Below are 14,362 nucleotides of genomic sequence, written 5' to 3'. Positions count from 1 at the left end.
ACATGTTTAGAACAGATCTCAACTTTCCTCTCAAATCTACCCTTTCCCATTGCTGTTAAGCACACCACTATCCTCCCAGTTCACAAGGTTCAGTTGGTATTACCTTCTCTACTTGCTTCAGTCTTTCCAAGCTGCTTCTGGAACTTCTCTACCATATTCTAGAAACTTCAACATCCTGTAAGCTCTTTAAGCCCTGAGATTCACACATTGGAAATACCCTCTGCTCCTATAGCTTCTCCCTTGTAGTGCACAGCTCCTTCTATAATCTGCATGGAAGGACTCCCAAACTGGTCACAGGTTTATGCTTCTTCAAGATGCACTCCATATTTTTCTACCCTGCAACTTTGATTTCTCATCCTCCTTTCTCTCACTCTTTTCATCTTCCCTTTGTGTCTTATTCAAAAGTAAGCTCCTTTAGGATAAAGAATGTTTTTCTACTTGTATTTGTATTCCCAAAATTTATCATAGTGTCTATTACATAATTAATAAATGCTTGTTGATTTAAGAACTGACATAATTTGTTGTTTGTGTAGCCAGAACATTTCCCAGATATGTCCCATTGTTTTCACTCAAATAACCATTCTTCAGTACAGTGTTTTGTCACTTTTCAGCTAGACTGTTGCAATAGCCTCCTAATTGAATTTCTAGTTTCTACTTGCTGGCTTCAATTCAATATCCACATAGCCACAAAGTCATTTTCTTAGGGCAGGTCTGCCAATGTAATCTTACTCATAAAAACTCCAACAGCTGCCTATTATTTCTAGGATTTTTTTTTGACATTTAAAATTCTTATCTATGCCTACTACCTTCTTCATTACTTTTTCAGTCTTTTAAATTTTATTGATTTATTTTATTCTTACTTTATATTTACAGATTATACTCACTGAGTGAGTATACTATACTCCACAAAGTAAAAACTAATGTAGCCCCTGCTTCAAGACCCATTGGTAGGGAGGGACCTTTGAGGGGCAAGGTGGAGTTGGTGAGAAGTGAGAACTCCAGTTCTAAGTCATTCCCTGCTTCAACTTTCACGAGGGCCAGTAGCTCTTTGCGGATCCCACTTTGAGACTTTCCAAGTGACTGTCTTCTTCCAATGTAGTAGTAGTAGTACATCAAGTAACTTCCAGTTTCAAGAAAGAAGATGCAAGAGACCAATTCCCCTTCAGGTTGCTGAAGGAAAAGACTCTAGGAAGACATGAGAAGACATTCTCCATCATGTCCCTATTCCCAGCTTGCTACTCTAGATACTTTGGAGTCTGATGAGATCTATGACTCTTTGTTTTGATTGGATTGTTATCTCCCTCCCAATGGGAGACTTCTTTCATTTTGTATTGTCTGGTATATATTTTCATATGTATTCCTTCTTTGATTTGTTTCACTATGATTTGAATAAATGTGGTTTTTGTGGGATCTGTATTAGGAATCAAGCCTTGGAAACAGAACTTGCGGTCTTCCCTTGAGATCCCCAAATGACAAAAGTGATAAAAAAAAATTAGATGGAACCAAATCATGCTTCCTTGATGAATAATATTTAAGGGAGCAGATAGATATACTTCCAGTCTGATATCTTGTCTCTGACAAGAGCAGAATAGTTTCTGGTCCCCACCTTCTGCTTCCCCTCCTGACAGAAATGAAAGTCTCCCTTAGAGAAAGGTGTGGGAAAAAGAAGCTAGAAACGTCCCTTCTGTCTTCCTCTGAGCGACAAGTCCTGAATCCCCTGAATATGTGGGGCCCCCACTTCCATGGCCTCTGCCCTAAAAACAAGAGTGTTCTCATCAGAAAGGGAAAGCCACATTTCATAGCTGCAGCACCCCCTCCCCTTAGAAAAGGAAGTTAAAAGAAGTTCCTGATTTAATACATCATCTTCTCTGACCTTTGTGTATGGAAATACTAATATTAGTTGACGAATCTCTTGTTCGGAATGACAAAAGTTAATTTTTTTTTCCCTCTTTGTCATTCTCTTGTATTCCAATTAAAATTGCTTCTCCCCATATAGGCTCCTGATAATTAGCCGCTATTCCATTATTTATTGACTTCCTTATAAATTATTTAATGTAATTAGGTTTAAATTAACAACGTGATTAATTATGTAAGGCATCTGCTGTCCCTCGGTACGTGTCCTCCAGCTCCACGCGTCAGCTGGGCGGCTTGGCCCTGCTGCGAGCGCTCACGCCGGCCTCCCGGACTCCGCTTTGGGACCGCATGTCCTCGGTGGGAGGATCTAGGAGGAGCGATCTCGCGGGAGGACGAGCGCCAAGTCCCGGGCGCCGAAGCAGCGGCGGAGCTCATTGGCCACGGGACGGTCGCCCCACAGGAAGCCCCGCCCCTCCCCGTCTCCAGGGCGGAGACGCCAAGCGTTGCTACGTGACGCCATCAGCGCGCGCCGAGGCCGCGGTGGCCTCCGCGCCGCACGAGCGCGAGCCGGACGGAATCCGGGCCATGGGGCCCTGGCCGAGGCTGCTGGCGCTGCTGCTCCCCCGGGCCTCTCCCCGGGGCTGTGTCCGCCGCTCTGTGCGGCCCGGGGGCGGCCCGACCTCGCCTGGGCGGCCGCGGGTCAGTAGAGACTGTGGGATCCCGGGCGCTCTGGGGGACTGGACGCCTCAGGCTTGTGGACTTACTCGGAAGCTAGTCCGAGTTTCCCGCCGTGGCCGACTCTCTGTGACCCGATGCGGGCTTTTCTTGGCAAAGACACTTGTCCGAATCACTTTACTGACGGGGAGACTGAGGCAGACGCTGTTGCATGCCCGTGCCCCGGGGAGATGAGTCTCCCTGACCCCGGGCCCTTCCCCTCCTAAGCCCCACACCCTGCCCCCTCCTGCATTTTACCAGTGAAAAAAACCAAATAGAGAATAAAAGTGACTTGAGGCTGCCGGGTGACGCCGTAGCCCTGACTTCAGATTCGGCCCTAGCCACTGGAGCGCGGCACTGTGCCCCAGTTAGTAAAATGGGGATAATAAGAAGGAGCAACCACTTCTGGGGTGGTTGTGGCTTGCAAATCCCATTGCCCTAGCTCTGATTGCCCGGGGCCCTAAGTGAAGGAACCGGGAGATGAGCTCACAAGGCCACGCAGCTAGGTCATTATTAAGTGTCTGAGACCGGATTTGAACCCAGGTCCTCCTGACTCCAGGGCCGGTGCTTTATCCACTGCGCCACCTAGCCGCCCCCCCCCCCCCCCGTCTCCATTTTGACTCTCCCTTCCCCCACCCGTTAGTGATGGGGAGTCATCCTTCTCTCCTTCTCCACCGTCATTGCCTCATTCCTCCGGAGGGACATTTATAAGCACAGAATATGGGAGGTGGAGTTGTCAGAATTAATTTATTTCTAGGCATTCTCTCCCACTGGATTGCATCATGTTATAATAGGACGTCGAGTAGGTGGTCACAGTTCATGCACTAAGAATGGAGTCTATGGATTAAATGAAAATTAACTGGGGTTCAGAGTTTATAAAGAATAAGGAAAAAAAAACCCAGAAGAGTTAAGGAACTTTTTCCATCTGCTTTTCACAGATCTAGAGCTTGAAAGGACCTAGGAAACCACTTCCTTCTCATTTTACAGATGAGGAAACTGAGATTCACTGCTGTCCAGAAACTTGGTTTCAGTTTGTACAATCTTTGCTTGGGGGAGTTGAAACTCTGCAGAGCAAGCATTTGCTCTGGATCATCTTTTCCTTCTTCCCTCCTTTAGTCACACTTTCCAAGATATCCTAAAAGTCTTAGTGTAGTTTTAAGTTATTAATGCTTAAAGTTTTACTTTAGTAGTAAATCTAAAATAGTGAGAGTTTAAGGCTTAGATTAAAACTGCACTAAAGATTCTTGAGACACCTTGGATATACTTCATATTTTGTAACTCATTATTACCTATTTTGAAAAATTTCAAGTTTCATAAGCTAGTATCATTGCCTTCAGTTATACCAGTTTTAGGAGTTAAGTGTAACTGACCACAGGCTGAGGCTGTTGAAATGAGCAAACTGAACAGAAAAAAAGGTGTTTTTAATGATGTCAGTTTTTAATGATGTCAATTTTAACCTAAATATATTTTTGTACTCTAAGCACTTTAAACAATTGTTATAGACCAGTATGTTGATGATTTTATTCTAAATGTAATTAATATGTGTGCATTTTTTTTAAAGTCATCTGGTGCTGACAGCGATGTCTTAAAAGACAGAAGAGAACAGATCATGGCTCGAGGGCTTCCAAAGCAGAAACCTATTGAAGGTGTTAAACAAGTCATAGTAGTTGCTTCTGGAAAAGGGGGTGTTGGAAAATCTACTACTGCAGGTATGTTAAAATGGTCCATGAAATCTTATTCTGATTTAAGGGCATGTTAATTTTAGCATTTTATTGGTATTTACTATCATAATTGTTGTCATTTATTAATATTTATTGGGTCAACATAGAGCAAGCATTAATCTTGAAAACAAAATGTAATCATTTCAACACAAATATATTAAACACCTAAGGTGAATAAGGCATCATTTCAGGAGCTGGGAACACAGCAAAGATGAGAAATGACCTGTATTATCCTTGGTTGAAATAGGTTTACAATTTGCTAAGGGAGTATATGAGAAATATACTACAATATGATATGTGATAGCAACAGAGCAGAGATCCAGAACAAATACTGCCATCAAATTTGAAAAGAATACTTTCAACTGGGTAAGGATCAAGGCAGGGGTGACTTGAATCTCACCTTAAAGTCAGAGGGACATTTTGATGAGGATGGAGTGATGCCAAGCATTGAGAATGGCCTGTACAAATGCATGTTGGTGAGGAATGATTTGTTGAGTTGTAAGAACAAGTACTAAGATATTTTATCAAGAAGTAGCATCTTGGTGAAGAGGGTACCATAGGGCATAGGACACTGGACTTGGAATCAGGAAGATCTGAGTTAGAATCATATCACAGACACTTGTGCATACCCAGTATTCAGCATAATGTCTGGCAAACAATAAGTGCTTAATAAATGTCAATTGACTTACCAGCTGACCTGGAAATAGTACTCTGTTGGGCTAATAATGACCACATCTACCTCACAGCTACAATGTTGTGAAAATCAAATAAAATAATAAAGGTAAAACATTTAGCAAACCTTATAAATAAGAATTAAAACTAGCATTAATATATCCTTTTAAGGTTTGCATAATGTTTCATAAATATTATGTCATTTAATCCTCACAACAACCCTGGGATTAGATATTATTTTCTCCATTTTATAGGTGAGGAAGTTGTGGCAGACTGCAATTAAATGACTTACATAGGGTCACAAAGCTGAGTAAATGTCTGAGGCTAGATTTGAACTTGGGTCTTATGGACTCCATGTCAAAGTGCTGTGCCACCTGTCTGCATTGTTATTATTAATTTAGAATGTGTGAAGGAGTCAGTGTGAAATAAGGCTGGAGAGGTAAGTTGGGGCCAAATTATGGAAGACTTTAAATACCTTTACAAAGAGTTTATATTTTCTCCTAGGGAACCACTGAAAGTTTTTCAGTACGTGACATTGTTAGACATGCATTTGTGTGAAGACTGGTTTGGAGAGGAGAAATTCTGGAGAAGGGACACCTTCCTGAGACCATCAAAATAGTAAAGACCAGAGTCAATAAGGCCCTTCCCTGGAGTAGGAGTTATTTGAGAGGAGAGATCATAATTGTAGAAATAATTGTGGAGGTATAAGAAGCAGAACTTGGCAGCTAAGCAGTCAGAGATTACTTCTCGTCTACAGGAATTCTTCCCCAACCCATTTGTGTCTTTCATCTGATTTATTTCCTATTTGTTCTATATGTAGTTTGTTAGTACATTTTTGTTTGCTTGTTGTTTGTTTCATTATATTGTGAGCTTCTTGAGGACCAGAGGCTGGCTTTTGTTTCTTTTTCTCTATCTCCAGTGTTTTTCACATAGTAGACACATAGTAATTGTTTATTGATTGACTGACTTTCCAAGCCTTTGTGATTAATACTAGAGTGTGCCAATATTACAATATTGGGAATAGAAAAACTGGGAAGAAAGGCAGGTTTTGGAAGGATGATGAGTTTATGTTGAACTACCAGTGGAACATCTTTATGGATATGTCCAGCTGGCAGTTGCAGATGTGAGATAAACTCAGGCAAGATTTTGGAACTGTATATATAGATTATGGAGTCATCTGCAGAATGAGAGGTGAACCCATGGGAGAAACTGAATTCATTTTGTAAAAGAAAAGAAAAGAGAAGGGGGTTAGATCAAGGATTAGATCCTTAGGGAACACTCTTACTAAGAGGGTAGAAGGAAGATGATGAACCTCTGAAGGACACAGAGAATGAGACAGGAAAAGCAGAAGGAAGCAGAATCATAGTCATTCAGAAACAACTGGTAGTCAGTAGTAAAAACACTTAAATAGTAAATATACATTTCTTCTTATTAAATAACATTTCCATACAGTTTAAGAAGTTATCAGGCCGTGCATGGTTAATTTCTTAGTGCAGTGTTTGCCTCATCATAGTCAAATGGAGTCAATAGCCATTTATTAAAGGTCTAATATATCCCAAGTGCTGTGCTATTCACTGGGGATGCAATGGAAGACAGTTGGCATTTAATAAACATTTTTAAATTGAATTGTTAAATAAATGGTCAGACACTACTTAATAATTGAATTATTAAGTGAATGATAGGGCAGGTAGATGGCTCAATGGATAGAGAGCCAGACCTGGAGCTAGGAAGACTCATCTTCCTGAGTTCAAATCTGGTCTCAGATATCTTCTGGTTGTGGGACCCTGGGCAAGTCACTTAGCCCTGTTTGCCTTGGTTTCCTCATCCATAAAATGAACTGGAGAGGGAAATGACAAACTACTCCAGTATCTGTGCCAGGAAAATTCCAAATGAGGGTCATGAATGGTTAGACATGACTGAAAATTGACTCAGCAATAGCAAATGAATGACAAATGCCATCACAAGTAGGATGGTGTGCTGTAGTCATTTAAGAGTTGGGTAAGGTTTAGATATTTGGAATCAGGGGAAATGGTTATTTAAGTAAAAAGTCTAGGGGTATAAAAGTATAAGATGGATTTGAGAGACAAAGAATAGATTTCCCTGGGAGGAAGGTTTTATGAATGTGAGCAGTTAGAAATAAGTCTGGAAAGACAGGTTGGGACCATATTATAGATGGTATGTTATTATTTATTATCATTTTTCCTTTCCTTGCTTATAGAGTTTCTCCCACTAGGTGCTTAATACATGTTGTTGAATTGGATTGATTACTTTTAAGCTAGCAGTTCAGAACCATCTAGTCTATTTTTTTCCCAGCCCGTGCAAATGTCTCCATTCTTTACCTGAGAATGGTCTACCTTTGGGAAACCCCCCAATAAAGGGAGAAATAAGGGAGAGATTTGGAGGCAAAGAACATTACTAGGAGGAACCAAACCTGATTATGTTTACTGAGTGAAGGAGTGTGTCTTCCTAGAGTTGAAATTTGCAGGAAATGAAAGGGCCATGTGGCTTTTTTCTTTCCATTCTTTGGGGATCTGTGATTTTATGAGAATGGCTATTTCCTCAGGCACAGAACTCTCAACTCCCACTCCCTTCCTAGTTTGGAGCTTTTCTAAGCTTAACTGGAATTGCTTTTAATACAGCAAATATATAATCCAGACTTGGCCTTGTACCTAAACCTTTTGAACTTGGAAGGAACTGACAAAGATTTTGGACTTGACAAATATAATATTTGAGATCCCAGAGCCAGCTCTATGCCTTTATGAGACATTGGAGAAGGACTTTACTGTAGGTTCTCTTTCTAACAAGCCAATTATCTCAGTACTAGAACTCTGTTTTCTTGATTCCCATGTCACTATTTCTTCCTTTATACCAGGGGATCAGTTCTTAACCTTTTTTGTGTTTTTGGATCTTTTGGCAGTATGATTCACAGGATACAAAGGAAGCCAATTATATTGAAATACTTATCAACTTATATAAAAAAATTCATAAATCTCATCTTAATCAATGAATTCAATAAATACTTACTTTTTATGTATTGTGTATCTACTTCTCATGTATATGCTCTGTCTTCCCAGTAGGAATGTTAATTCCTTGAATGTAGGGGAAGTTTTCATTTTTTCCTTTGTATACTCAGCACCAGCACAATATTTTGGTATATTTTGGGCACTCAAGAAACACTTTTTGAATTGATTTCCAACTTCAGGTAGTTTTTCTTTTTCCAGTTAGTCATTACATTAAACTTTTTTTCCTCCAATACATTAATCTGTGCTCAGTATTTGAACTAGAAAGGAATGAAGAAAATATAGCTTTATACAGTAGGTTGAAGCTTATTGCTTTAAAAAAAAAGAACTGTAGGATAAGAAGGAAGTGAAGTTATGAATGAACTGAACTGAGGGTGGAGGCTTGTAGCTAACAATTTTAAACCTTTTATGGGAAGGATAAAGAGTTAAGATAGACCCTCCAATGCGTGAATTATAGGATGGTATCTTAAGACCTTAGCTCTCCTAAGAAACATAAAGATGTTTTTTACTAGCGGATAATTAAGTATTTTTTTTGGAAATTTAGGATTATTGCTTGCTTGCTTCCCCTTCCCAATTCTGATACCATGAACCCTGAATCATATCAGTTCTACCTTTATTCCTATCTGGGATGTGTTTATCTGCTCTCCCAGGGCTTCCTTCATTCACTCTCTCTGTAACTTTCCAACCCAACTGCCCCCTTTATGAAGTCATCCCCATTAAAATGTAGTAAGATCCTTAAGGACAGAGGCTGTATTTTTTTAGGGGGGTTTTAGCTTCATCACTTAACACATTGCTTGGCACATGGTAAGGGCTTAAATGCTTTTTCATCAAGTCAGTCAGTCAATTAATTAGTATTCTTTCCCCCAAACTTTATGATTTTAATTTGCTCAAGCAAATTAATTTCTTGTGAAGTGAAAATTTTATCTTATGACAAACTATTGTAATGTTGCCATGTGTTTCACATTGTTCTTCATTTTGCTATATAACTTAAGGACTTAGGAACAGCTTTGTGTAAGAGTCTTTGTCTAGCTTTTTTAAACTAGTTATAATAGTGACATTCCGGTATTTATACATAATTCTTTTAAAATTATATTCTGGAAGTTTGAATCTGAATTGGAAGGGAGTTTAAAGGAAACTTTCAGTTTCACACTCATTGCAGAATGCCCTCTACACCATTCCCATGGCATTCATTTTTAGTCCAGTCTGCTGAGCTACACAAAAGTCTAATTCTGCTTTCATGTAATAACCCTTCAGATATTTAAAGATAGGTGCCATGTTCTCACTTAAATGTTTTTTTTTCTAGGCAAAAGATTTCCAGTTTCTTCAACTGTCCCTCAAAATGACCTGATCTCTAGATGTTTGTGTTTCCTGGATATACTCTTTAGCATCTCCTAAATATGGTTCTAGGAACTGAACATAATACTCCAAATGTGGTCAGATTATCCAGAGTTTTCATGTTACTATAGGTAGATTCCTGATAACACAGCCTAGCATGGAAAGCCAAATTAAAAGATTAGCTCACATTGATCTTGAAGTCACTTCTCTGTCTTTTTCATATGATACTCTTAGGTCAGACTTCAATCCCTCTTTTTTTTTTTCTTCTGTAATTTATCCCTGTGAGAGACAATATCACATAGTGGATAGATATACCCAGCCAGGAAAACTTGGATTCAGATTCTATTTTTGACATATACTGACTGTGTGACTTTGGGCAAAGCCCCAAACATCTCTGAGGCTCCAAGATTCTAAGTTACAGAGACTGTGCTGAAGTGCATCAGTAGAGGCAGTTTTCTCACTGTGATTTTTTTTGAAACCTGATTCTCTGTTATTACCATTTCAACTCTGTGACATCTCCAAGGTTGATAGGTGTACCACTTGAATCTTTAAGTTATAATTTGAGAAAGAACAACTCCAAAACCCTCTAGTGCTCCACTGAACTTCTTCCTCCAGACTAACACTGATTGTGTTTTAAACAATACTCTTTGTTTACAGTTGTTCAACTAGCTGTGAATCAACTTGATTGTAATCACACCCAGTGCGTGTCTCTTCCATACAAGAAGCTTTGTCAGATGCCTTGATGAAATCAAGACATGATATATAGTATGTCTGGCAGCTTCCTGACCTACTCACAAAATCATTTTTGAGATTTGTAGACATAACATATTCTTAGCAAGTCTTATCATAGCTCCCAATACTTCTATTTCTAAGTGTTCCTTAACTTTCTATTTAGTAATTTGTCCAATAGTTTTCCTGGGCAGCCACTTAAATTTGTACATCTATATGAAATCTACTTTTCTCCCTGTTTTGAAAATTGACACATTTATTTCCAGTATTCCTATCCTCCTTTATTCCTAACCTCCATGGTTGCAATTCCTTATATACTTTTTGTTATCTACTGTGTCTAAATTTGGAGACTTGAATTCATTGAAGCAGTCAGTGTCTTTGCTTATCTTGGCCTTTAATTCACTATTAACCTGGGTGGTTCTGTATATATCTCTCTCATATTAGGGGTTCTTAATATTTATCGTGTCATGGACTTGTTTGTCAATTTGGTAAAGCTTATGGACTACTTAGAATGTTTTTAAATACTTAAAATACAAGAGAATGACAAAGGAAACCAATTATTTTGAAATAGTTATCAAAATAATACAAAAAAAAGCAGGTTTGTAGATCTCAGGATAAGAACTCCTATACTAGATGGAGAAAAATGTAAACAATTCTACTTTCTTTTATCTTTTAATATTAAAATATTTGACCTTTTTTGTTGGCCTTTTTCTTCCTCAATATAAACTCATTAAATGCTTACTACTTTTAAGGATTTTGACTAGGCAATAAGGCTTTGAAGATGAAAAGTGACAGTACATTACTTTTTAAGTTTAGCAAGGCAATGGGGTTAAGTGACTTGCCGAAGGTCACACAGCTAGGTAATTATTAAGTGTCTGAGGTTGGATTTGAACTCAGCTCCTCCTGACTCCAGGGCCAGTGCTCTATCCATTGTGCCACCTAGCTGCCCCTGACAGTACATTCTCTTAAGTTTATGGTCAGGTCTTATTGAGATGATATAATGATAATAGCTCACACACACATATATACATATATATGTGTATATATATATATATATCTTTAAGGTTTGTAAATATCTTTACATTTTCCATCTCATATAATTATCACAATAACCTTGGGGAATAGGTGCTGCTTTTATTCTCATTTTTGTAGATGAGGAAACTGAGGTTCAGAGATGTGACTTGCCCTGTATTTTATAGTTAGTGAATGTCTGAGGCAAGATTTGAACTCAAGTCTTTTTCTGACTCCAAATCTAGTATAAATATAGATAAGTACATATACCCTTTTCATGGGTAATGCAACAAAAGAGTGACTGTGACAAAATACTCTAGGAAAATTTGAGGAAAGAAGGGGAAACTTTTCAGCTAGGTAGAATCAGAAAAATATACACACAATACCTGACCCAAACTTGGAAGAAGATAAGATGCTAGGTGGCACAGTGGAAAGAACACTGGGCTTGGAAACGGGAAGACTTGACTTTCTGAGTTCAAATCTGAGCTCACTAGTTGTGTGACCCAGGGCAAATCACTTAACCTTGTTTGCCTCAGTTCCTTATCTTTAAAATGCGCTAGAGAAGGAAATGGCAAAGTACCACAGTGGCTTTGCCAAGAAATTTCCAAAAGGGGTCATGTAGAATCAAACACGACTGAAAAATGATTCAACAAGATTTTGAAAGTTAGACATGAGGAGTATTCTAGCTGTCTGAGAGCCCGTAGAAATGAAGAGAATGTTAATAACCCTGAAGATAACTCAATAACTACAATTTCTAGATATAAAAACCTTAAAAGTTAGTAGTTACTCTGATAATAATGTATTTTTTCCATATTTCCATATTTCCTATTTGCTTCTTCCTCAGAATGGCACCTTCAAATCTTAATTAGAACACATATTTTTTTTAAAAGAAAGATTGTATTTATTTTAGTTTTACAATTTTTTTCCCCTAATCTTGCTTCCCTCCCCCCCCCCCCCGAAAACATAATTTTTTAGATGTAGGAAAAATTCTAAGGTTGGGTAGACAAGAGTATGGTTCTGTTTCTTTATTACTTTCCCTTTTTACAAGAGGTCCCCACAACTTACAAATATGTTGTGTTATAAAAGGTAATTTGTAAGTAGGTTGCTTCAAATTAGAAATTTTTTTTTTTTTAGGTTTTTGCAAGGTAATGGGGTTAAAGTGGCTTGCCCAAGGCCACATGGCTAGGTAATTATTAAGTGTCTGAGACCAGATTTGAACCCAGGTACTCCTGACTCCAGGGCTGGTGCTTTATCGGCTGCGCCACCTAGCCGCCCTAGAAATTTCTTTTATTAGGTTAAATACCTTATTTAAAATTTCAATTTGGAGAAAGTCATATGATGGTTGTATTTGAAAATAGCATTTTTCCTATTGTACATAGAGTCACAAGTTCCTTTTAAGCCCCGAAACGACTGAAATGACCTTTTTGTTCTCCTGACATTGTGTCTGTGGGAAGCAATAACCTAATCAGCAATTATAACCTTTTTTACTGTATTAGGCACAACATGTGGTTAAAAGGAAATGTGGCAATGCTGGAGTCACTCAGGATCCCATTCCCTGCAGCTAAATCAGCTACTAATTATAAAGTGTGAAGGGATGAGAGAATCCATTGGCTTAAATGTAGAGAGAGACTTGTCCCTGTCTTTGAGGAGGGTCAGTAGGGGAATGGATAATTAGATATTACAGTCAGATGATCAGTTTTTTAGTCTGGAGGGAGGAATCTAGTCAGCACTTCATAGAGACAGGTATATCAAAAATCAGGTATTTGCAATTTTCAAAGTACCTATAGTTCATATTGAAAAATCAATAGGATTATGGCCATTGATAATCAGGTATGATGCAGACATTTTTCTCACTATAAGCAGCATACTCCTTTCTGGAAATCATTCACATGAAGTTCTCTATTTAAAAAAAATTTGATAACTTTTTCAAGAAAATGTTCAATTGAAATTTCAAGAGAAATTTACTTGATTAAATGCCTTATTTAAAATTTCAATTTGGAGAAAGTCATATAAGCTTGTATTTGAAAATCACCATTTACTTCTATTTACTTACTATACTATTTTTCCAATCCCATTGATCTAAAAAACAAAAGGATATGTTTTTAAATTATTCATACTTTGGTTATCACATTTTAAGCATTTGAATAAAAACATGTTTTGAAACGTATAAGAAAATCTTAATGGTATTTCTTTTTTTTTCTTTTAGTGAATCTTGCACTTGCTTTGGGAGCAAATGATTCGGTATGTAGATGAATAAATAGGCATGCCAATAAAGTTTTGGAAAATTGAAAGAAGTCAGAATTAATTAGTAAACTGTTATTTGTATATGGTATAACTAAAAATGTTCTCATTTATAAGAAACAATAGTACAATAATGCTAATATTTATATATTGCTTTAAGATTTGTAAATTTTACATATATTATCACATTTTATATTCACAACAACTCTGTAGGGAAAGTGTTATTATATCCTCATTTTACAGATGAGAAAACTGGTACCAAGAGAAGTTAAAGGACTTGTTCAGGGTCACACAACTAATAAGTGTCTGAAGCTAAATTTGAACTCAGGTCTTCTTGACTTCAGGTTTAGGACCTTATCACTGTGCTCCATAGCTTCCTCTAGCATAAGTGGTAGCATGTTATATGAAGAATAACACTCTTTATTGGTTGGCTTCCATCTCCAATCTGCATCTTGTTCAATTTTTCTTTCCTATAACTTTTGGCTTGCATCATTGTTGGTATAACACATCTTTGGAGGTTATAATTGGAAATAGTGATGCTTTTTATAAACTTCCCCACAAGAAGGTCATCTCTGATAGGGATGGGAAATCCATTACTTCCTGAGGCAGTTCATTCTACTTTTGGATAGTTTTAATTGTTAGCATTTCCCCCTCCTTATATCAAACCCAAATTTATCTCTTTTCAACTACATATTGATTCTTGTTTTGCCCTCTAGGGACAAGTACTTCAAGTATACTCTTCTTCCATATTATAACTCTTCCATTATTTGATGACCACTTTTTTGTTCCCTTTTTATAGGAGTTCTTAACCTTTTATCATGGTGACCTTTGGCAGGCTGGAGAAACTGGACCCCTGCTTAATGTTTTTAAATAATTGAAGGAAACGCCAAATTTTGCTTACAGAGTAGGGAAATTAAGGATTTTTTTTTTACTTCCTGAAATCTAAGAGTTTCTGTCCTGATAATTCTCTTTCCAGACTAAAACACTCCCAATTCCTTCTGCTGATCTTATTTGTGGGGATCTTGAGACTTCTCAATATCCTGATTTCCCTGCCCAGGATCTTCT

General features: G+C 37.9%; 1 protein-coding gene across 2 annotated transcripts in view; it reads left to right on the top strand.

Annotated features, from left to right (window-relative positions):
- The first annotated feature begins 2,398 nt into the window (after positions 1–2,398).
- Positions 2,399–14,362, top strand: part of NUBPL (NUBP iron-sulfur cluster assembly factor, mitochondrial) — a 363,985-nt gene continuing 352,021 nt past the window's right edge. The window contains exons 1-3 of one of the 2 annotated variants that reach the window (XM_074235356.1): positions 2,399–2,553; positions 4,130–4,277; positions 13,263–13,297. In XM_074235356.1, the coding sequence (XP_074091457.1) occupies positions 2,440–2,553; positions 4,130–4,277; positions 13,263–13,297 (297 nt within the window). In that variant the 5' untranslated portion in view covers positions 2,399–2,439. The remainder of the gene's footprint in view (positions 2,554–4,129; positions 4,278–13,262; positions 13,298–14,362) is intronic. The other variant, XM_074235355.1, reaches the window with a different exon arrangement.

The sequence above is a fragment of the Macrotis lagotis genome, chromosome 4, assembly GCF_037893015.1.
Source record: "Macrotis lagotis isolate mMagLag1 chromosome 4, bilby.v1.9.chrom.fasta, whole genome shotgun sequence".
Lineage (NCBI taxonomy): Eukaryota > Metazoa > Chordata > Mammalia > Peramelemorphia > Peramelidae > Macrotis > Macrotis lagotis.
This window is presented reverse-complemented; position numbering and strand designations above follow the sequence as displayed.